Source organism: Oryctolagus cuniculus, chromosome 19 (genome assembly GCF_051225735.1).
Source record: "Oryctolagus cuniculus isolate XC-2025 breed Fujian yellow rabbit chromosome 19, ASM5122573v1, whole genome shotgun sequence".
Taxonomy (NCBI): Eukaryota; Metazoa; Chordata; class Mammalia; order Lagomorpha; family Leporidae; genus Oryctolagus; species Oryctolagus cuniculus.
In genome coordinates, this window is record NC_142885.1 from 69508649 (window position 1) to 69532640 (window position 23992).

A 23992-nucleotide genomic window follows, 5' to 3' on the forward strand; every position below is an offset into this window, starting at 1 on the left:
CTGGCCATTTGGAATCTCTCTCTTCTCTGTAACTGTGCCTTTTTTTCTTTCTTTTTTTTTTTTTTTAATTTTTTTGACAGGCAGAGTGGACAGTGAGAGAGAGAGAGAGACAGAAAGGTCTTGCTTTTGCCGTTGGTTCACCCTCCAATGGCCGCTGAGGCCGGCGCACCGCGCTGATCCGAAGCCAGGAGCCAGGTGCTTTTCCTGGTCTCCCATGGGGTGCGGGGCCCAAGCACTTGGGCCATCCTCCACTGCACTCCCTGGCCACAGCAGAGAGCTGGCCTGGAAGAGGGGCAACCGGGACAGAATCCGGCGCCCTGACCGGGACTAGAACCCGGTGTGCCAGCGCCGCAGGTGGAGGATTAGCCTAGTGAGCCACAGCGCTGGCCTGTAACTGTGCCTTTCAAATAAATAAAACAGATTACTAAAACTTAGGAGATACAGTAGAAGCAATAAAAGAGGGAAGTATCAAGTCAAAAATAGAAAAAACTTGACTAAGAGTTGGTCTTTTTGAAAAATTAAACAAAATTGAAAATCCCTTAAATATACTAAAAAAGAGAAAAAAGAAAATGAAAAAGTGAAGATAAATATTATAGTAATTCTTCAGAAGTAAAGAATATCTTCAGGGGCTATTGTGAACACTTACATGTCAGCAAACTGGACTAGAAAAAATGGATAAATTTCTGAAAAAATATGACCCACCAAGACTACATCATGAAGAAACTGAAAATCTGAGTCAAGAAGAAACTAAACAGCTCAAAATCAAATGAGAATGAAAGAAATCAATCTCAGTGAGACAGCGCTTAGAACCAGATGATTTCATGGCTATAAATTCTACCAAACACTAAAAGAAAAGTTAAAATTTATCCTTCTTAAGCTCATCTCCAAAATGCAAGTCGAGGGAAATTTTCTAAATTCATTTTATAAGTCCAGCATCACCTTGATACCAAGACCATCAAGGACAACACAAGGAAAAAAATACATAGGCAAATACCTTTGTTGATGATAGAAAACTAAATCTAACAAAACATCAAAAATGCTGTGTACTAAAATCCAAGTGAGATTTATCTCGGGGATGTAAAATAGAGTTAACATGCAAATCAATATGACACATTAACAGTGAAAGTTAAAAACCACATGATCATCTCTACAGGTTCAGAAAAAGCACTTGTTACAGAGTTCCACATCCTTTTGTGATGAAAACTCAACAGTATGGGTAGGGAAGGAAATTTCTGCAACACAATAAAGGCTATGAAAAGCTATCATCATAATCAGGCCGGCGCCATGGCTTACTAGGCTAATCCTCCTCCTTGCGGCGCCGGCACACCGGGTTCTAGTCCCGGTCGGGGTGCTGGATTCTGTCCCGGTTGCCCCCCTTCCAGGCCAGCTCTCTGCTGTGGCCAGGGAGTGCAGTGGAGGATGGCCCAAGTGCTTGGGCCCTGCACCCCATGGGAGACCAGGAGAAGCACCTGGCTCCTGCCTTCGGATCAGCGCAGTGCGCCGGCCGTGGCGGCCATTGGAGGGTGAACCAACGGCAAAGGAAGACCTTTCTCTTTCTCTCTGTCCACTCTGCCTGTAAAAAACAAAACAAACAAACAAAAAAACACCTTTATAAAATAGAGTCCACAAAAAACCGTTAGGGGCCAACACTGTGGTGTGGCGGTTAAAGCCCTTGCCTGCAGTGCCCGCCTCGCATATGGGTGCCTGTTCAAGACCAGGCTGCTCCACTTCCTGTCCAGCTCTCTGCTATGGCCTGGGAAAGCAGTGGAAGATGGGCCAAGGCCTTGGGCCCCTGCACCCACGTGGGAGACTTGGAAGAAGCTCCTGGCTCCTGGCTTTGGATCAGTGCAGCTCCGGCCATTACGGCCAATTAGTGAGTGAACCAACGGATGGAAGACCTCTCTCTCTCACTCTGCCTCTCCTATCTAACTCTGCCTTTCAAATAAATTAATTAAAAAAATAGTAGTTTCATGATGCAAAACATCCAATAGTTAGTTGCATTTGTATACGAATAATTATGTATCCCCAAAGGAAATCCAGAAGACAATCCCATTCATGATAACATCAAAAAGAACAGAATACCTAGGACTAAACTGAACCAAGGAGGTAGAAGATGTATACAGTGAGAACTGTAAAACACAGGTGAAAGAAACTGAAGGCACAAATAAGTGTAGAGATATCCTGTGTTCACGGATTGGAAGATTTAGAATTGTTAAGATGTTCATATTACCCAAGGTCATACACTCATATAGATTCAACAGAAACATGACCAAATTCCTACGGCATATTTCAAAGAAATAGAAAAGAAAAACTCTAAAATGTTTGTGGAACTGAAGAAGACCCTAAGTGACCAAAGCAGTCTTGAGAAGGAAGAGCAAATCGGAGGGATTACACATCCTGATTTCCAATCGCATTACAAAGCTATAATAATTAAAACACTGTTGATGGCATAAAAACACACAGAGACCAAAGGAATAGAGAGCTGAGAAATAAAACCCAGCATATATAGTCAACTAATTTTTGACAAGGGCACCAAGAATACATAATGAGTAAAGGATAGTCTCTTCAATAAAAGGTGTTGGGGAAACCAGATATCCACATACAAGAGAATGAGATGGTAACCTTACTTTACAGTAAATACAAAAGTCAACTCAGAATGAATTCAAGACCTCAATGTAAAATGTGAAACTCTGCAATTACTATTTTAGCAAAAAAAAAAAAAAAAAAAAAAAAAAAAAAGTTTAAAGCTTCAAACATTTTATCTGAAAGGCAAAGTTACAGGGCGGGAGGAACAGAGATCATCCATCCTCTGGTTCAGTCCCCAAATGACCACAGAGGCTACAAAGGGGCAGGGCTGGACTGGGCAGTCGGAGCTGGGATCTCCATCAGGATCTTCCACGTGGGTAGCTGGGGCCACGTACTCGGGCTATCACCGCCACCTCCCCAGGTGCATTACTGCGGTTGGATTGGAAAAGGAGCAGCTGGGACACAAACTTGCACTGACTTGGGACGCAAGTGTTGAAAGAGCAGCTTAACCCACTGCACCACACACCAGCCCTAGGCAATTGTTTGTTTTTTGCTATTACACTAAAACCTCTAGCCACAAAAGCAAAAACAAACAAAATCAACAAAAATAGAGATTCACATCAAACTAAAAACCTCTGCACAACACATCGAAGGAAACAATGAACAAAATGAAAACGTAGCCTGCAGGTTGGGAGAATATATTCGCAAATACACATCTGATAAGGGGTTAATGTCCAAAATATATGAGGAATGCACACAACTCAACAGCAAAATCCAAATAACCCAGTTTTGAGAAATGAGCAAAATAACTTTGAGATATATAGATATATATTTACAAAGAAACCATAAAAATAGCCAACAGGTTGATGAGACGACGTTGCACATCACTAATGATCAGGGAAGTCCAAATCAGCACCCCAGGGAGCTGGCACCTCACACCTGCTGTAGTAACTATTGCCAAAAAGTCGACAGCTAAGCGCTGGTAGGATGTGGGGAAAGGGGACCCTCGCACTGCTGGTGGAGCGTGAGCCGGTGCAGCCGTGCGGGACACGGCACGCAGGTCCCTCAGAAGGCGTCCCGGGGCCGGGCCGGATCTCTGGGTGTGTCGGGGAGCAGGGGGCAGGGCGGGCGCACTGGTGCCGTCCTGCCAGGCCGCCTGGCCTCCTGCTCGCTCTACAGACTCCGGGAAAGCCTGTCTCCCCTGCCCAGGTAGCCAGAGCGCGCCTCCAGGCACGCGCAGGTCGGGCGGTGCTGCGAGCGGCGGCTCTGCGGGAATCGCCCGCCACCGAGCGCGCGCGGGCCGGCCGGCCGCTCCCCTGGCGGAGCGCACGCTGCCCCGGGCCTGCCTTTCGCGTCATTCCCGCGTCAGTGTTCTCCTCAGAGTGTACGGCTGCGGGTTTACGTGGGTTTCGCCCCTAGAGTGGCTTCTCTAAGAACGCGCGTGTCCTCCAGGTTTTACCTTAGCACCTCCATCCAGCGCCCCAGGGTGCCCGCTGTGAGGTCGGCGTTCAGTCAGCGTCACGCTAAGTGAAAAGCTGACCAGAGAACCTCTAGCCTCAACTGCCGCGGCAGGCAACCTCGCGTGCCCTGCGGGGCCGAGCGGGACGGGCAACCGGAGAAAAATACATCTCCCAGGGGCCTTCGCGGCGGCCCGCCCCCTTCCTCACACTGACAGCCGCGACAGGCAATGAGAGGCGAGGCTTCCGCGGGCTGGGCGCCGAGCGGCCCAATCAGAGGAGAATGGGCAGTGCACTTCCTGCAGAAGCCCCGCCTTCACCCCGGGCGTTCACCTGCGGAGCCGAGCGCCGAATGGCCCTCAGTTGGCTCCCCGTTAGCCCTAGCTGCGATCAGGTGTCTGCCCGAGCCGGGTTCTTTTCCGGTGTTCCTGGGTGACTCCGTGGGTGGAGGCGCCACTGCACAGGGCCCCGTGGTCTCAGGCAGGCTGATAGGATGAAATGGATTAGACCTGTGAGCCGGGAGACCGCGCCTTCACCACGCCCCTGCACCTGCGCGCCCACCTGCCAATCACATTAATTGACCACGTCCATTTGGAAGTGGATAAAGGGCCTGAAACACGGTGGGCCCGGCCCCTATTCTCCCTCGCCGGGCTGGATCCCTTGTTGCCCTATGCCTTTGGGGCGCGGGGCTTTCGGGCCGCCCACTCTCTTCCCCTTTGCTTCGCTGCGCCTATGCTGCACGTGGCTCTTGGCCTGCTCGCTGCTCAGTATAGACCCCGGCTTAATTTCCAGACTTTTCTTTCTCCCTCTCCTATGCATTTCACCAGCCCTCACTCTGCAAGCCCTCGCTCTCCTATGCATTTCTCTCACTAAATAAAAAGCTTAAAAACTTACCATGCTGCCTGGTCTATTTGAGCCAGTATTCAGAATTCTCTGAATTCGTGGCAAGCGCCCACACCCTTATTGACATGGGGAATACTAATAAGCAGGTAGGTTTCAAAACTCCAATACGAAGAGACAGAGTCAGAATCAGACGTGGCAGCTATGCTGAAATTATCAGATGAATTTAAAACCACTGGGAGGGTGTGTTTGGATAGTGCTTGATACACTGCTTGGAATGACAATGACTGCATCTTATGTTGGAAGGCCTAGGTTCAAAGCCTGGCTCCTCACCTGTTCCCAGCTTCCCTGCAAGGCAGCAGGGGATGGATCAAGTCCTTGCGTGCCCACCATCTAAATGGGAGACCCAAGATTGACTTCTGGCTTTGGTCTGGCCCAACCCCAGCTGTTATGGGTGTTTGAAGAGTGAATCAGATGAGAGATCTCTTTGTGTATCTCTGTATCTCAAGTAAAAAAATAAATTAAAAATTTTAAAGCCTAAGGCCAGTGCTGTGGCATAGCAGATAAGGCCACCGCCAGAAGTGCTGGCATCCCATATGGGTGCAGGTTCAAGTCTCAGCTGCTCCACTTCCAATCCAGCTCTCTGCTGTGGCCTGGGAAAGCAGTAGAAGATGGCCCAAGTGCTTGGGCCCCTGCACCCGTGTGGGAGACCTGGAAGAAGCTCCTGGCTTCAGATTGATGCAGCTCAGGCTGTTGCAGCCAGTTGGGGAGTGAACCATCGGATGGAAGACCTCCTCTCCCCCCACCCCCCGCCTCTCCTCTCTCTAACTCTTTCAAATAAATAAATCTTTTAAAAAATGTAAAACCCAACTATGATACTAAAACTCTGATAAAGACAGCATGGGGGAACCCGTAGACAGTGGGAGCAGAGAGGCTGATAGCTCAAGAAAAAATGAAATAAATGCCAGAGATGAAAAGTCGTGACAGTGCCAGTGCTGTGGCGCAGCGGGGTGAGCCGCCGCCTGCAGTGCCGCATCCCACATGGGCCCTGGTTGGAGTCCCGGCTGCTCCACTTCCGATCCAGCCCCCTGCTAATGTGCCTGGGAAAGCAGAAGATGCGCCAAGTGTTTGGGCCCTTGCATCCATGTGGGAGACCTGGAAGAAGCTTCTGGCTTCAGTGTGGCTCAGCCTTGACTTGTTGCAGGCATTAGGAGAGTGAACTGGAGGATGGAAGACCTCTCTCTCTCTCTCTCTCTCTCTCTCTCCCTATCCTTCTCTCTCTGTGCAACTCTTTCAGGTAATAAGAGGGGGAGGGGGAGGAGAGGGAGGTCTTCCATCTGCTGGTTCACTCCTCAATTGGCTGCAACGGCTGGAGCTGTGCTGATCTGAGGCCAGGAGCCAGGAGTCTCTTCCAGGTCTCCCACATGGGTGCAGGGGCCCAAGAACCTAAGCCATCTTTTACTGCTTTCCCAGGCCACAGCAGAGAACTGAATTGGAAGTGGAGCAGCCGGGACTCGAACTGACAGCCATATGGGATGCCAGCACTGCAGGTGGCAGCTTTACACACTATACCACGTGCCAGTCTCTCTCTCTCTCTCTCTCTCTCTCTCTCTCTGTAACTTAAATAAACTTATTAAAAACTTATAAAAAAGCACTATAATGGAAGTGGAGTGTGCCTTCGTTGTGCTAGACTGGACACAGCTGAGCAAAGAATCTCTGAGCCTGGGGACAGATCAACAGAACAGCCATGCAAGGGTCGGCGGAGAAAGGGGATGGCAGAGGAAGGGAGGATGGGATGTGCTTCTGCTTTGTGCCCCTCTCTCCAGGACATCAATTTTATTCGCAAAAGTCCTTTGGAAAAATTATTCTCCCTTTCCAGGAAATTCTCTCCTGTAACCCCAATCTAAGCAAGTGCTAGGTCCAAGAAAATAGGACTCTATCTCCCTCAAGTCTCTGAGGGCTTTTGTGGTTGCTACGGGCACAGCTGAGCAGATTTCAGATACTCAAATTACAAAAAAAATTTTTTTTAAAGTTATTTGAAAGGCAGAGAGACAGAAAGAAATCTCCCATCTGCAGGTTCAGTCCCCAAGTGACCACAACAGTCATGGTTGGGCCAACCTAAAGCCAGGAGCTCAGAACTCAATTCAAGTCTTCCACATGGGTGGCAGGGACCCAGCTCCTTGAGCCATCACCTGTGCCTGGCCGGGTGCACATTAGCAGGAAGCTGGAACTGGAGGCAAGAGCTCTCCCAGATGGGATGCGGGCATCCCAAGCAGTGTCTAAAGCACTGAGCCAAGCCCCCACTTCTCAGTTTTATCTACCCCTCCCTGTATGACATTTCAGAAAACAAGATACTTTCTCTTCACCCATCATGTGAGCTGAGCAGGGTGCTATGGTTTGGGTGTGGTCTACCCTCCAAAGTTTCCTGTGTTGGAAGCTTGGTTCCCAGGGGGCTTAGTGGAAAATAAGCCACGGGGCACCACTCCCCCTCTGAAATGGATTAATGCTGTCTGGAGGGGATAGGCCAGGTCTGCAACTGGCATAGTTCTCAAGAGAATGAGCTGTGAAGTGAGCCTTGAACCTCCGCCGAAGCCCGCATTGCAGGTGCCACCCTCCACTCTCGCAGGTGCTCCTTGCACTATGATGCCATGTGCCATGGGCCACTCACCATGGTCAAGCAGATGCTGGCGCCATGTTCCTGAACCTCCAAAACTGAGAAACAGATAAACTTCCTTTCCTTATAAAGTACCCGGGCTCAGGTGTTTAGTTACAGTAACAGAAAACACATTAAGACACAGCACATGTCTTCCATTTCCCACTTATGTACTTCCTAAGTAACTTGGAGAACTTAAATATCATTTCTGGGGCCACAGGGCGGGGAAACCACAGAGCAGGGTGGAAACCTGGCCCTTGGTCTTGGCCTGGCAGCAGTTCCACTCCCCTGGTTTGTCCGTGGAGCTGCTTGAGCCCTGAGTCGGTGCCAGGCCCAGGGTGGGTTCTGGGCTCCTCAAGCTTCAAGAGGCAGGAATGCCATCATAGAGGTTTGCGTCACACTTCCATCCTGAGAAGCTCGGCAGCTACAGCTGACGCTCACCCCTGTGGTGTCTCCCTCTGGACTGTAAGGCACTTGAGGGTGCCTTCGCCAGTGTGGATTTACAAGAGGGCTCCCACCAACTTGGCCACTGTTCCTGGGTGGCATCTGTAGGGAGCTTCAGAAGTGGGCTTGTTCTGAGTGCTGCAGAAGCAGGTGTAACAGGAACTTGGCAGGAGCCAGTCACGGGTCTGGGAGCAGCAGCAGGACAAGGGTGCTGGGCCACTAGTGAGCCACTCTACTGCTGCCCTGACCCACATGGCAGGCAGCTGTGAGCCCTTCGTTGTGCACCAAGTCAGCTTCACCCAGCAAGGCGGTCGGGGGTGGAAGCTGCAGGCTATGGAACTGTCTGCCATGTTTTTTCTTTCTGAATGAGATACAATACATTTATCACAAAATTTCACTCCTTCAAGATGCACAATTCAGTGGGTTTTAATATATTTACAAGGTCATGTAACCATCAACACTAATTCCATTTCCATCACCTCCGATGGGACACAATACCCTTTAGCAGTCGCTTCCAATCCACCCCACTGCCCTCCACCAACAGCCCCTGGCAAGCACTCATCTACTGTCTCTGTCAATTTGTAAATTCTGGACGTTCTCATAAGTGGCCTCATACATGTAGGGTCTTTTCATGTCTGGCTTCTTTCATGTAGCATAGTAGGGTTCATCCACATCACAGCGTATATCACTGCTTCATTCCTTTTTTAGAGTTGAATAACAGTCCCTTGTGTGGACAGATGTGGTGGGATGAGAAGGCCATGCCAAGATGGCCACTGGCAACAGGGCCTGCCTGGCAACAGGCTGTGATTGGATGGCTTCGGAAACTGCCTGGCAGTAGGCTGTGATTGGTTAGGGCATAAACTGCCCCTTGATTGGATTGGCAGCCTCAGCTATATAAGCTGCTGTACCAACTGAAATAAACGAGTCTATGGGCTGTTTGCCTCTGGCCTACTTTCACCTGACTCCCGAGGTCTGTGTGGTGACTCCACTCCTCTTGCCCCCACCCCACTCCTCCTCTCAGAATGAATCCACAGCAACAGTTTGTTCATTCTTAGAGTGTGTTCACTGTAAATCTTCTGGGTGTTTCTGTTCCAGCTTGGGAGAGCCACACTGTGGGCAGCACATGCAGAGGCTGCCGTATCTCAGGGAAGTTGCCCAGAATTCTGGGGTACTCTAACCTGGTTACCTCCTCCCCACCGACACGTTTCTCAGCTCATTATCTCTCCCACCCAGCATCCATACATTAGGGTTTCAGCAGACTCATAGGAACAATTCTAGATCTCCCCACAGCTAATGTCCTGATCACCGAATCTCTGTAGTCTGCAGCTCACTAAGAACATAGACACTGACAGCGGAGCTTGTTCTACTTCAAAACTGTTGTCATCCAACACAGTGTTCAAACTCTGAACCAGCAGTTTCCTTCCCTCTAGAATGGGAGCAATAACAAATTCCAGGGCTGCTGTAGGAATCAAATGAGGGTCTTTCACATAAAGTGCTTAGCAATGACTGTTGCTTATCAAGTGCTTATCAATAAATATTAGCTTTACTACACTGCAAAGTTGCCTATTAAGTCTAAACAGAAAAGCTGTTGTAAAAGAATTTTTAAAACTTTTCCATTAATAAAACTATGAGCCACAAGTGGTTAAATAGTGGGTAGCCTTGGCAATGGTGTAGCTTCAAAGGCTGCCAGGAACTGGTCTAAATGGTGGTGCTGTGGCGCAGTGGGTTAATGCCCTGGCCTGAAGCACCGGCATCCCATAAGGGTGCCAGTTCTAGTCCCAGCTGCTCCCCTTCTGATCCAGCTCTCTGCTATGGCCTGGGAAAGCAGTAGAAGATGGCCCAAGTTCCTGGGCCCCTGCACCCATGTGGGAGACCTGGAAGAAGCTCCTGGCTTCGGATCGGCACAGCTCCAGCCGTTGCAGCCATCTGGGGAGTGAACCAGCAGATGGAAGACCTCTGTCTCTGTCTCTACCTCTCTCTTTCAAATAAATAAAATAAATCTTTAAAAAAAAAAAAAAGGTGGTGCAGACTCCCCTCACAGGAGTGTTAAGTTGTGTCACTGGTAATTAAGGTGATAATTTGGCCACTTTAGTATTTGGACAGGTGGCAGCGGTTTTAAAGAGATGAACTAGATTCATGCAAAGGTATATTACAAGTGAATGGAAAAATATTTGTAAATAATGTATCTAATAAGGATTTGATTCCAGAATAAAGAATTCTTACAATTCAATCATTAGTAAAAGAAACAAAAAACTTCATTTAAAAATGGGCAGAGGTTCTGACCTCTCCAAAGCATTTCCCCAAAGCTGAGACACAAAGACCGGTAAATACATGAAAAGATGCCCCACATCATTCGTCATTAGGGAAATGAAAAATCCAAACCTTTGTCGATTAGAGTAGCTAAGATCAGAGACACAGTGACAAGTACTGGTGTCGGGGAAACTGTGTGGGGCAACTGGAGTGCTCAGACCCTGCTGGTGGGAATGCAGAGTGGTACCAGCCCTTTGGAAGTTCACTCTTCTAAGAGTTACACAGAACGACTGTATGACCCAGGTAAGGAAATGGAAACATAAAAACCTGCAGCCAGCGCTCGCAGACGCATTACTCACCATAGCCAAGACACGGAAGCCACCCAAACGTCCATCAGCAGCTGAACAGGTGAACACAATGTGATCTGGCCACACCATGGAGTATGACTTAGCAATGAAAACGATACAGCCCCGACGTGTGCTACACACGGAAGGGCCCTGGAGACACCCCACAAGGGAAGGGAGCAGAAACGGGAAATGACAGTAATGGGTAAGGGGTTCTTTCTGGGCTATCGAAAATGCCCTAAAATTAGACAGTGGTAAAAGCAGCGCGACTCTGAATTTCCTCTACTGAATTGTACGCTTGAAGTGGACGAACTTCTCTGGCAAGTGAAATATCTCAGGAAAGCTATAAAAATAATATTTTTATTTTAGAAAGAGTTGGAGGAAATTTCAACACTGTTGTACTGTGAGTAGTCATGTTAATTCCGTTGGGTGGGATAATGGTATTATGGGATGGGCTTTGCGAGTCATCTGTGGTAGATGGAAAACACTTTTCAGAGCCATCTGTGCTGTCCAGACCCCTCCCAGCCACAGGTGCTTCCGCTCCTCACCTGTATCCCTGCAGCCACCGGGGGCAGAAGTCACCGCATGAGACAAGGCCTGGGGCAGACGGCAGAACCTTCCAGGGCTGTGCACGATAGGAGAGAGGTTATTTTCTTATTTTTGGGTGCTGCAAATGGTAGCCGGTCAAATCAGCAGGGTGGCGGTCTGCCCCAAGGGGGGGCCATTCAGTGGAAAGGGGGAACATGGGAACCCTTCATCAGAATGCAGCACCCGGGAGCCTCCTGCCTGTCCACGGCACCCTTAGTGCCACTGCTGGCCTGCAGCCGAACCTTAAGCCAAAGCAACACCAGAGAGGGAGTCAAGCAGGTCAGATTTGAAACCTTTTGGGAAAGAAATGAGCAGAGTGGTGATTTTGTCACATTTATTCAGGGTCCACGGTTGACAGTTCATCATCCAAAGACACCAAGATTAAACATTTATCAATTCTGTAATGAGTGGAAACACACACACACATGCACGCACACACGCAAACGCACACACAGACACACACGGCTCCTTGTGAAGCACACTGAGCAAGCACAAGCTCTCATTGCAGGAAGGGCCCTGTGCCAAGCTTTATAGCTAAGGAAAGTGCAAACGCACGCTCTTTCTCTCAGGCAGGGGTCCTCTCGGATGGAGCAGCTTGACTCGAGATGGGCGTGTCTGGGGGGCATCATCAGGCCCCCAAACATGTCCACATCCTAGGTCCTGGAACCTGGCACCGTCCCTTATGTGGCCCATGGGCTTCCCGGCTGTTACTAAGTTAAGGGTGTTAAGATGGGAAGATCATCCTGGGCCCAGGAGAATCCCAACCGTCCTCAGAAGAGGGAGGTGGGAGCGTCCAGGTCAGAGGAGCAGGTGATGTAACGAGAGACTGCGGGGACACTGGTGGGGCCCATGAGCCACAGAGCACAGGTGGCAACTAGAAGCTGAACAAGTCCCAGAGCCAGATTCGCTCTCAGAGCCTGTGGAAGGGCCCAGCCCTCCAGAAAGCTGGATTTTGGCTGAACGAGACTCACGCTGGACTTCCGACCTCCGGAACTGGAGAAGCTTGTGTTAGGCCACTGAGTTTGCGGGCATTTGTTACAGCATCGGCAGGAACACAGACATGACCATGACTTGGAACTTAAGAGACAACAGTGAAATTTGGCCTAGAAAGAGAGTGGGGCGAGGGATGGGGGAACAGATGAGAAATCCAGAGGCTCTGACCAGGGAGGCTGCAGACCGGAGTGCGCTAGCAGGCAGCTGAATTTGAAGAGGGGTCCCGTGGTGGTCAGCACAGGAGCTGGGAGGGAGGCCTCAAGGGCCACCACAGCTGAGGAAGCCACGGGGCTTTCAATGCGCCTCTGCCCCAAACACAAGTGCTGCCCACCCACTGTGCCCAGGGTCACTGCATTCAGGCCAAAATGGGCCCTGAGTGGAAAGCGAGGGTCTCAGCTAGTATCCGTTTCTTTCAGCTGGACACGGGCCGAGTCTAAAAGCTACAACAGTGGAAAATGAGGTCGTTCTCCCCACGCAGCGTGCAGGGAGCAGTCTCCCCACCGCAGCCCTACTGCGGCTGAGCCGCGTGACTGCTGTGGGGCATCCTGGGCACTAGGGGGCGCTCAGCACGACCCCAGCGTCCACTCCTCTAGAGGTCTCGGGCAGCCCTCCCTCCCCAGAGGCTCAGCCAGCAAAGCTGTGCCCAGGCGGCTGGGGGAAGACAGGGAGGGGACACGGGGGTGTCACAGGCCCAGATGCAAACGGGAGAGTGTTCAAAGGCAGAGTGTGCACTGACATGGGATTCGGGGGGCATAAGAGCGCCCGGGGCGCCTGCCTGCCTGTTTCCGCAGGCGGTGCACACGGATCGGATCGGCCCGATTCCCCCACACTGAGGAATGGCTGGCTGCCCGGGTGACTAACACTTTCGTACTGCCTGGGTTTTATTTGTACTTTGAGAAAACGAGGGGGGAGGATTAGAGGATTTCCCAGGGCCCAGGTCCAGGACTTGAGCATTTTATAGAAATATACTCTCTTATGTTTTAGAACACTCGTGAGGCACAATTTACATACCATCAAGTGAACCCAAGCTCTGCAAGCACAATCCAACTTCAGAACACGTCGTCACCCCATCCCTTCTGTCGTTCCTCAAACCAGCGGCCTCGGCGAGCAGGCGGAGCGGGGAGGACCCCTGGCGTCCCCGAGCAGTCTCTGGCCTCGGTTAGGGTTAGGGTCAGGGTCAGGGTCAGGGTCAGGGTCAGGGTCAGGGTTAGGTAGTTTCCCTACCTCTCGGGCTAGGGACAGAGCAACCACGTGGATCTTCTTCTAAATCAGAGGTGTTCAGCAGAAAAGGATCCCTCGCCACACTTTTTCTTTCTTTCTGGATCTAATTACTTGGAAACCCTCTGCTCACACAAATGATGAACTCCTCCGCTTAAGCACAGCTGGGTATCACAGAGCGCTGGGGCTTGGCTGCCTGGAGTCCTGCTGGACCACCTGATTGTCTGGCCTGACAGGAAATGCACGACATACACAGTCTACCTTTTAGTATTTGAGAAGACAAGTAAAGCAACAGAGGGCGACGGGACGGTCAGGGCCCCGTGGGGTCACCCGGCTTCTCCCTCGGGAGCTGCCTGCCACCTGCTGCAGACGGCCCCCGCCCACAGCCGCCGGCTCTTCCTCCCAGCACTGGGCCCGGTCAGGACCCCGGTCAGCCTGTGCCGGGGCTCCTCACCGGCAAGATGGGCACCCGCACCCCTCCAGGGCCCCTGCTGTCCTGCAAGTCACGCGGTCTGTGGCTTCCATGCGGGGAAGGGGAGGGGAAACCCGAAGACCCTCCTGGCGCCGGGCGCGCTCAGTCGCCGTGGTGGAGCCGGTGATGCTGGTGAAGGTTGGAGCTCTGGCGAAAGCTTTTCCCACACTGGCTGCACTGGTAGGGCTTCTCGCCGGTGTGGATCCTCTGGTGCAGCTTGAGGGTCGACTGGCGCCCGAAGCAGTGGCCGCACTCCCCGCAGGCGTAGGGCCTCTCTCCCGTGTGCACGCGCTTGTGTCTCTTCAGCTCCGAGTTCCACGTGAAGCTCTTCCCACAGTCGTCGCACCTGTAGGGCTTCCTGGCCGAGCGCGGCGCCGGGTGGCCGAGCCGCGGCAGGCGGCCGCTCAGGCCTCTTCGGCCCCCTTTGCTCTTCTTCAGCTCCCTCAGCGGGTGCGTTTTTAGGGGGCTGCTGATGTGGTCCAGTTCCCTGCAGTGTCTCTGGTAGTGAGCAAATGGCTTCTGGGCACTTTGGGAGCCGCCCTGCCTCCGGGACAGCCGGGCCTCAGCCAGGCTCGCCCCTCGGGGCTCGGGACTCTGCAGCCCACCGCCCCTGGACCTGCCGGCTGACACTGCGCATGGCTTTGCTCCTTTAGCCCCTTCCGGCTGAGGGTTCTCCTTGTTGTCACTTCCCACTCTGGGGGCCTCTACAATTAGAAAGGACAGGCTTCATTTTCTGGACTTCAGCAAAAGCTTCGTGAAACATCGTGCAAGGATCTCGAAGGGGCCTGGCACGGCCGCCCGATTTAGACTCCTGGGGGGCAGACTCCCCACCCCCACGTCTAGGAGTCAGACTCTCCGGACTTCTGGTTAATGACTGGACAGCTGGGCTGGCTCTGATATATGTTAAATTTACGTGCCAGGTTCGCTGGCGACCTCACTCCTTTCTACCTTTAGGGAAAGGAGGAACAGGAAAAAGCGAACCCATCAGAACTGCCAGTCAACGGATGAGGAAGACAGCTGACATTCACCACTGTGCGTGCTTTCACAGCCCAGAGCCTGAGCTGCTTCAACAAACAGCCTTCACTGACGTGGACACCCGCCGACAACCCCTCTCCCTGCCCTTAAAGGAGGGTAGGTCTGTGACTGTGGTGGGGTTTTATTTTTTCCTTACAAAATCAACAGCATGCGTTCAGAGACTGCACTGTGAACCCTAAACAACACGTATCCTAATCATAGAAACCCCCCACCTTCTGACTGCCCAGACGGGGGATCAGAATGGAAACAGCTGGGACCAGTGCTGCAGCCTATAGGCTAAGCCCCTGTCTGTGGTGCCTGATCCCACATGGGTGCCAGTTCGTGTCTTGGCTGCTCTTCTTCCAAGCCAGCTCCCTGAGTATGGCCTGGGAAAGCAGAGGGCGATGGCCCAAGTGCTTGGGCCCCTGCACTCGAGTGAGAGACCCGAAGAAGCTCCTGGCTCCTGGCTTCAGATCTGCCCAGCTCTGGCCGTTGCAGCCATTTGGGGAGTAAATCGGGGGATGGAAGATCTTTCTCTCTGTGTGTCTCCCTCTCTCTGTCTGTGATTCTGCCTCTAAGGTAAATAAATAAATTTCTTTAAAAAAAAAAAAAAAGGATGGAAACAGCTAGAATGGCTGCAGGGTCTGGGAGAGTGAACGGGTAGCACAGGCCAGCTGCTCAATATGGTAATTAACAGGTGCATGTGACCACGTGGATCACAAGCACTTGAGACGTGGTAGGGTGACTGAGGGACTGAGTGCTTATTTTAATTCAAATTTAAACAAGCAGCCCACCACATTACAGTCAATTAATTTTGGTGAAGATTTGCAAGACAATTTCATAGAAAATACAGCTTAAATCTTTGTGATCTTGGATGTGACCGTCGGCAATGGTATTTTACATATGACACCAAAAGCACCAACACACAGAAACAGATAAATCAGACTGTTTCGAGATGAAAACATTTGTGCTTCAAAGGGGACTATTAAGAAAGTGAAGGCAAGCCGGCACCATGGCTCACTAGGCTAATCCTCCTCCTTGCGGCGCCGGCACACCGGGTTCTAGTCCCGGTCGGGGAGCCAGATTCTGTCCCGGTTGCCCCTCTTCCAGGCCAGTTCTCTGCTGTGGCCCGGGAGTGCAGTGGAGGATGGCCCAAGTGCTTGGGCCCTGCACCCCATGGGAGTCCAGGATAAGTACCTGGCTCCTGCCATCGGATCAGCGCAATGCGCCGGCCGCAGGGCGGCGGCCGCGGCGGCCATTGGAGGGTGAACCAACGGCAAAGGAAGATCTTTCTCTCTGTCTCTCTCTCTCACTGTCCACTCTGCCTGTAAAAATAAATAAATAAATAAATAAAATAAAAATGAAGGCAACCCAGAGAATGGGGGGAAAAAACTGCAAATTATATATACATAGACCCAACAGTCAGAAAATAGAATGAAGTCTTACAACTCAACAATAAAGGCAATTCACTCAATGCAGAAGCTCTGAAAGGAAATTTTTCCACACATCACGCACAACTGTCCAATAAGCATGGGCAAAGGTGCTCAACACCATTGGCCACTTAAAACCTTCGGAGGGGACTCTTCGCCCTACCGGGATGACTCTAACAGAACAGACCACTGCCGCGTGCTGGGAAGGGTGTGGAGACCTGGAATCCGCGTACTCTGTCGGTGGGAGCTCAACACGGTGCAGCCACTCTGAACACCACCTGGAGCTCCTCACAAAACTTCGTGCCATAGATCAAGCAGTTCCACTCCTAGTGAGAAGCGAAAACCTATGTCCATACGCAAATGCGCATGGCAGCACTACGAATGATCCTTGGCTTGTAATTTTTTGGCTTTATGACGTATTCAACTAGAAACCTTACGTCAAGCTTCGGTATTTTCCTGGGCTAGTAACGTGTGATGCAGTACTATCTCGATGCTGGGCAGTGGCGTCAGCCACAGCTCCCACTCAGCCACGTGATTATGAGAGTAAGACAGCCCACACCGTGCAGTGTACCATGTTGCCAGTGTGTGTTTTTTTTAATATCTATCTACTTACTTGAAATGTAGAGTTAGAGAGAGGGGGGGAGAGACAGAAAGAGAAGTCTCCCATGCACTGGTTCACTCCCCAAATGGCCACAACGGCTGGGGCTGGGCCAGGCTGAAGCCAGGAGCCAGGAGCCAGGAGCTTCCTTTGGGTCTCCCGTATGGGTTTGCTACTGTATTTTGGATATTATTTTTCATGTTTTCCCATCTTGCTACGTCTTAATTACATTAGATGAGATGGTCAGTACCTTACTATAAAATAGGCTTGTATTAGCTTTTGTCCAACCATAGGCTGTTACAAGTATTCTAAGTGGGGCTGGCGCTGTGGCACAGTGGGTTAAGCTGCTGCTTACGATGGCAGCATGCCATATCGGAGTGCTGGTTCGAGTCCCAGCTGCTCTACTTCTAATCCAGTTTCTTGCTAATGCACCTGGAAAGGCAGTGGAAGATGGCCCAACTGCTTGGGCCTCTGCCACCCATGTGGGAGACCAGGGTGGAATTCCTGGCTCCTGGCTTAGGGCAGCCCCAGCTGTTACAGCCATTTAGGGAGCGAATCAGCAAATGGAAGTTCTTTCTTTCTCTCTCTGTCACTCTGCCTTCCAACTAAATAAATAAATCTTTGAAAAAGAAGAGTTCAGGGGCCGGCACTGTGGTGGAGCGGGTAAAGCCGCTGCCTGCAGTGCTGGCATCCCATGTAGGCACCGGTTCGAGATCCGGCTGCTCCACTTCTGATCCAGCTCTCTGCCATGACCTGGGAAAGCAGTGGAAGATGGCCCAATCCTTGGGCCCCTGGACTCGCATGGGGGACCCAGAGGAGGCTCCTGGCTCCTGGCTTTGGATTGGCACAGTTCTGGCCATTAAGGCCAACTGGGGAGGGAACCAGCAGATGGAAGGCTTCACTCTCTCTCTCTCTGCCTCTCCTTCTCTCTGTGTGTAACTCTGACTTTCAAATAAATAAATAAATTTTTTAAAAAAAGAAAAAGTTCAGGGCACTTTTAAGGTAGGTTAGGCTAACTTATAATGTTCAGTAGGTTGGGTTTATTAAATGCATTTTCAACAATAATATTTTCAACTTAACGATGGGTCTTATCTATGTAAGCCCATCATAAGTCAAGGAGTATCTACTCGTAACAGGCAAAAAGTGAAAACAGCCCAAAAGTCTGTCAACCGATGAACTAACTGATAACCTGCAGTGTACCCATACAATGCCTATTTCCCGGCTAGAAACAATGAAAAAAGCACTAATGTTGGGGCGGGCGCCATGGTTCACTTGGTTAATCCTCTGCCTGCAGCGCCAGCATCCCATATGGGTGCCGGATTCTGTCCCGGTTGCCCCTCTTCCAGGCCAGCTCTCTGCTGTGGCCAGGGAGTGCAGTGAAGGATGGCCCAGGTGCTTGGGCCCTGCACCCCATGGGAGACCAGGAGAAGTACCTGGCTCCTGGCTTCAGATCGGCGCAGCGCCGGCCGTAGCGGCCATTTAGGGAGTGAACCAGCAGAAGGAAGACCTTTCTCTCTCTCTCACTGTCTATAACTCTACCTGTCAAAGAAAAGAAAAGAAAAAGAAAAAAGCACTAATGCATGCTAACATGGATGAACCTTGAAAACGTACTGCTCAATGACACAAGCCAGACAGAAAGCCAATGCTGTATGGTGCCATTTACATGGCTAAGCAAATCCAGAGACAGCCAGCAGGTCAGTGCTTGCCGGGGGCTGGGCACCCGGAAATGGGGGTGACTGCTCTCTGAGGTGATAAAATGCTTTGGAGTCAGTGGTGATGGCTGCGCCACTCTGTGAAGGCACTAAAAAGCACTGCTCTACACACTTCAAAAGGGTGAGTTTCAGGATATGTGAATTTACGTCAGCGAGTAAAAAAGGTGGCCGGGGCTGCCGTACTGAGCAGGCAGCTCTGCAGGAAGACACTGGTGGATCTTGGAGAGGAAGACCACGGTCATCCACCTCTCGGGATCCAATGAAAAGAGAGAGTCCACATGCCGCCAACTGCCCCTGCTAAGGCGAGAGAGCACGTGTGTGGTCTACGTCGTTCAGCACAACGAAGCCACAGGTTACGGGGAGCGGCCGCAGCCACAGTCACAGCTTCTCTCCCGAATGCCCCAGATCTTCTCCATTTCCTGCGTTCCGAGACTTGATCAAAGTTCCCCTCAGAGTCACTGCTGAAATCCCAGTGCCCGCAGTAATGGCACTAAGGGGCAGGGCCTTTGGGAGCTGATTAGGTCACAAGGGCTCTGCCCACATGGGAATGGGATCAGTGCCCTCATGGAAGAGGCCCCAGAGAGCTTGTTTGTCCCTTTACCCTGTGAGGACACGGAAGTTGGCAGTCTGTGGCCCAGAGGTGGGCCCTCACCAGAACCCAGCCATGGTGGTACCTTGAGCTCAGACTTCCCCACCTGCAGAACTGTGAGAAGTCAGTCTGTTGTCTGTTAACTACCAATTTCTACTATTTGATTATAGCAGCTTGAAGAAACGAAAACACAGGTATTTCGTGGGGTCTAGCCAATGTTAGGTAACTCAGGCTCCAGCTCTTGTTGTAACCCTCGTCTCAGCCCTGCTGTCTCCTGAATTCACATCCCCTGGTCCTTCAGTAGCACAGCTCACCGCACTGTGGAGACCAGGGTCAGAAATCACACTCACAGCGCACCAGATGCACACAGGGAACCAGACACAGGAACTGAAAGCACAAACGGCATCAGAGAGGAGGAGGAGGACAAAAAGCATGGAGTGGGGTTTTCTCTACTGACGGAAGATTCTTTAGGCCCTGTCTAAAGAGCAGACCATTTGCAGGAATGAAACTCGGCCGTGGCGCACACGGACGTTCATCAGAAGCTCCGAACGGGGATGGTGCTAGGGCGATCCTTTGATGCACTGGACTGTCAAGTATTCATTGCTAGAAAGCAGTCAGTACTTGTATACTTATTTACAGAATACCAACTCCGACGGTGACAATTTTAAGGACCACGTTTTCACACACATTAAACACGCACACGCGCTCTGCCTCTGCAGGACCACGCGCTGCTTGGACGCAGATGAAGGGCAGACAGCAGCCACGCCGTACTCACCTGCTCCAGCCACCCTGGGGGCTGGTTCCTGGAGGAGTGGGGATTTCTCCCACTGATGGGGGCTCACCCGGTCATGGGAATCTGCCTGGGAAAGCTCCTCCACACAGTCTTCCCTGAGATCTCGCCTAGGAGCGTGTGGGGGGAGGTCTGGCAGCTCCTCTTCAAGCTGGGATCCAGTTTTCTCAAAGAGCACCTTCTGCCCCTGCATGCACACGGCCACCTGGGAACGAGGGCCACCCGTTAGCACTCCTGCACCCGGGCTGACCAGCGGCAGTGCTACCTCTCACCCCTGCATGCACACGGCCACCTGGGAACGAGCACCACCCGTTAGCACTCCTGACCAGGACTGACCAGCGGCAGCGCTACCTCTCACCCCTGCATGCACATGGCCACCTGGGAACGGGCGCCACCCGTTAGCACTCCTGCACTGTGGGGAGCCATTGCACGGCGCCCTAAAGATGGCGCCGGCTCCTTTCCCCCCGGAAGGACTGGCGAGAAACAAACATCTCCTAATAAGGAGATGTTTGAGCTCCCTTCCGGCTTCCGCGTTGCTGTACCAATCAATGCTTGCCACTTGGCCGCTTTTGATTGGTGCGCGGATGGCTATAAGAGGGAGGGGAGAAAAAAGGGCGCGGGATTCAAAGTTTGAAAGAGGTTCCTGAATAAACTGCTGGAAGAAGAGTTCGGGTCGTGTCTTCCTTGCTGGTCGAGGGACGCGACACTGCACCAGGGCTGACCAGCGGCAGCGCTACCTCTCACCCCTGCATGCACACGGCCATCTGGGAACGGGCGCCACCCGTTAGCACTCCTGCACCAGGACTGACCAAGGGCAGTGCTACCTCTCACCCCTGCATGCACACGGCCACCTGGGAACGAGCACCACCCGTTAGCACTCCTGACCAGGGCTGACCAGCGGCAGCGCTACCTCTCACCCCTGCATGCACACGGCCATCTGGGAACGGGCGCCACCCGTTAGCACTCCTGCACCAGGACTGACCAGCGGTAGCGCTACCTCTCACCCCTGCATGCACACGGCCATCTGGGAACGGGCGCCACCCGTTAGCACTCCTGCACCAGGACTGACCAGCGGTAGCGCTACCTCTCACCCCTGCATGCACACGGCCACCTGGGAACGAGCACCACCCGTTAGCACTCCTGCACCAGGGCTGACCAGCGGCAGCGCTACCTCTCACCCCTGCATGCACACGGCCATCTGGGAACGGGCGCCACCCGTTAGCACTCCTGCACCAGGACTGACCAAGGGCAGTGCTACCTCTCACCCCTGCATGCACATGGCCACCTGGGAACAAGCACCACCCATTAGCACTCCTGCACCAGGACTGACCAAGGGCAGCGCTACCTCTCACCCCTGCATGCACACGGCCACCTGGGAATGAGCGCCACCCGTTAGCACTCCTGCACCGGGGCTGACCAGCGGCAGTGCTACCTCTCACCCCTGCATGCACACGGCCACCTGGGAATGAGCGCCACCCGTTAGCACTCCTGCACCAGGACTGACCAGCGGCAGTGCTACCTCTCACCCCTGCATGCACACAGCCACCTGGGAACGAGCACCACCTGTTAGCACTCCTGCACCAGGACTGACCAAGGGCAGTGCTACCTCTCACCCCTGCATGCACACGGCCACCTGGGAACGAGGGCCACCCGTTAGCACTCCTGCACCAGGGCTGACCAGCGGCAGTGCTACCTCTCGCCCCTCAGCCTTAGGGATTCCTGATAATGACCAAGGGGTCAACTGTGACAAGAGACCTTTGACACCTCCAAGGGCATGTAGAACAGAATTAAGGGTGCTCCAAACCAGCCAACGTTTTCAGCTGTCCCTAAAGGCTGGGCCGTTCTCAAGGCCTGGAAATAAACTGCTCAGAGAGGTGGCACAAATGTGATGATGAGTCATGAACACTGGCCCATGGATTCCCATCCTACACCGCAGTCCCCCTCCCTACTTCTGCTGGAAACAGGCCCTGTAAAAGGGGAGGGGCCGCTCTTACTATTCACCTGTCTGCCAGAGGCCCTGGTGAGCAGACAGTGCGGGCACCGCGGCTCCCAGGAGTCTGCACTTTCCAGAGCCTGTGCTTGTTTGCTAACCTGCCTCAGCCCTAACTGGGGCTCGACCGGGAGGGCCCAGCAACACTGGCTGACTGAGCTGTAACCTCCTGAACCAAAGGCGACACCCCAGAAGCTTCACTGGAACGAAGTTCACTGAGGTTTCCCAGAGCTGAAGTTCTCACCCTACAGGATGGTCCTGCCCACTAAGAGTTCTGATTATAGGAAAACTTTAGGGGCCGGTGCTGTGGCGCAGTGGGTTAACGCCCTGGCCTGAAGCGCCGGCATCCCATATGGGTGCCAGTTCGAGACCCGGCTGTTCCACTTCCTGTCCAGCTCTCTGCTATGGCCTGGGAAAGCAGTGGAGGATGGCCAAGTCCTCGGGTCCCTACACCCACATGGGAGACCTGGAAGAAGCTCTTGGCTCCTGGCTTCGGATTGGCGCAGCTCCGGCCGTTGTGGCCATCTGGGGAGTGAACCAAAGGATGGAAGACTCTCTCTCTGTCTCTGTCTCTGTCTCTGTCTCTCTCTCTTCCTCTCTTCTCTCTGGGTAACTCTGACTTTCAAATAAATAAATCTTAAAAAAAAAAAAAAACTTTAAGAGGAGTGGGTGGAGGAAGACCTGACAGTGGAGATTCAGAAACCTTAAAGCTACTTCTGAGGATGTGAGTCCCATAAAGAAGGGTGAGACCGCGCGCGTCCTCTCCTGCCCCCACGGTGCCAGCAGCTGGGCTCTGAACACCTGGGGCTACCTGCAGCAGGCTCCCAGACAGGCCAGAAGCAACTTCCGAGCCCTGCAGTCCATGCCCAGCCGCCGCGAAGGGTCAGGGCCCAGACACCACTGAGATGCAGGGGACCCTGGGGGTCGGCGAGAGGGAGTCCTTACCCACTGCTTTGGCTTCTTGGCTGCCCTCTGGAAATCCTCCACCAGGCTCACCATCTCCTTGCTGCTCCCTGGGCGCCGCCGCCTGACCCGCGCCTGCAGCTCCGGGGGCAGGATGGCCAGGAACTGCTCCATCACCAGAAGTTCCAGGATCTGCTCCTTGGTGTGCAGCTCGGGCTGCAGCCACTGGCGGCACAGCAGGCGGAGCTGCGCCAGCGCCTCCTGGGGCCCCGACACCTCCTGGTAACAAAACCGCCGGAAGCTCTGGCGGGACAGCTCCGGGTCCGGCCGGCTTTTCTGGGGAGCGGGCTCCCGCTTCTCTTCCAGCTTTGCTATTATGTGTCTCTCCTGCTTGGAGGAGGCCTGCGGGTGGGAGCTCAAGGTGATCTCCATTTTAGCTGCCATGCTGGGGCTCGGGACACAACTTCCCTCCTTGGAAACAGGTCAGACCTCTGGGATCATGCACTGACGACCCCTCTCTCTGAACGCCCCACGGATCCTGCCGGGGCCGCTCTCCTGAGACCGTCCCGGGGGCCGGGATGCAGACACGCGCCTGTCATTCACGAGCCTCTACTGCAAACCCTGGGGTGGAGTTGGTCAGTCACTCTTTTGCACTGTCTGGCAAAGGCGAAAAGCCACAAGGTCCGGGAAGAAATTACTTCTTTTATTTCAGGAGCGAGCACACGGGGTCTCCGACGAAGCGGGCTGGCGGAGAGGCATCCCTCGAAGTTGACGCTGTCTGGCGAGGCGCCTGCACCAGCCCTCCGGCCTCTGCACCTGGCTGAGACCGACCTCGACCATCTCGTTGGGACCCAGAGGGGACAGCCGGGGAAGGCCACAGCGCCGCTCGCAGGTATGGTTAGAGGTGAACCTGCCCACGCGCGCGAAAGGCCCAGAGGCTCCGGCTCGGCGGCGGCCCCGCGGTCCCCAGGCCCAGCAAAGCTACGACAATCCAGAACGCCGCTTAGCTACAGCGCAGGGCGAGAGCTCCGCCTGGCGCCCGCGACACCACCATCCCAAGCAGCGAGGCGCCGAGCGCCCGCCTGCAGCCCCCTCACCTCTCTGGGGACCCAGGGCCCGGATCTAGCAGCCCGGGCTGGGGGCGGGGCCGAAGCCGCTCGTCGCGGAGACGCCCACTGACT

At 53.0% G+C, this 23992-nt stretch overlaps 1 protein-coding gene across 5 annotated transcripts in view; it reads right to left on the minus strand.

The window, feature by feature from the left end:
• Positions 1 to 23970, minus strand: part of ZNF174 (zinc finger protein 174) — a 28854-nt gene extending 4884 nt beyond the window's left edge. Inside the window, exons 1-3 of one of the 5 annotated variants that reach the window (XM_089321372.1) lie at positions 22854 to 23970; positions 19904 to 20123; positions 8331 to 11139 (exon numbers count right to left, since the gene is read on the minus strand). In XM_089321372.1, the coding sequence (XP_089177498.1) occupies positions 11093 to 11139; positions 19904 to 20123; positions 22854 to 23255 (669 nt within the window). In that variant the 5' untranslated portion in view covers positions 23256 to 23970 and the 3' untranslated portion in view covers positions 8331 to 11092. Of the gene's footprint in view, positions 1 to 8330; positions 11140 to 11422; positions 14734 to 19903; positions 20124 to 22853 lie in introns of those variants that run through there. The other 4 variants (XM_002722770.6, XM_089321373.1, XM_089321375.1 and 1 more) reach the window with 4 other exon arrangements.
• Between the last annotated feature and the right edge of the window lie 22 nt (positions 23971 to 23992).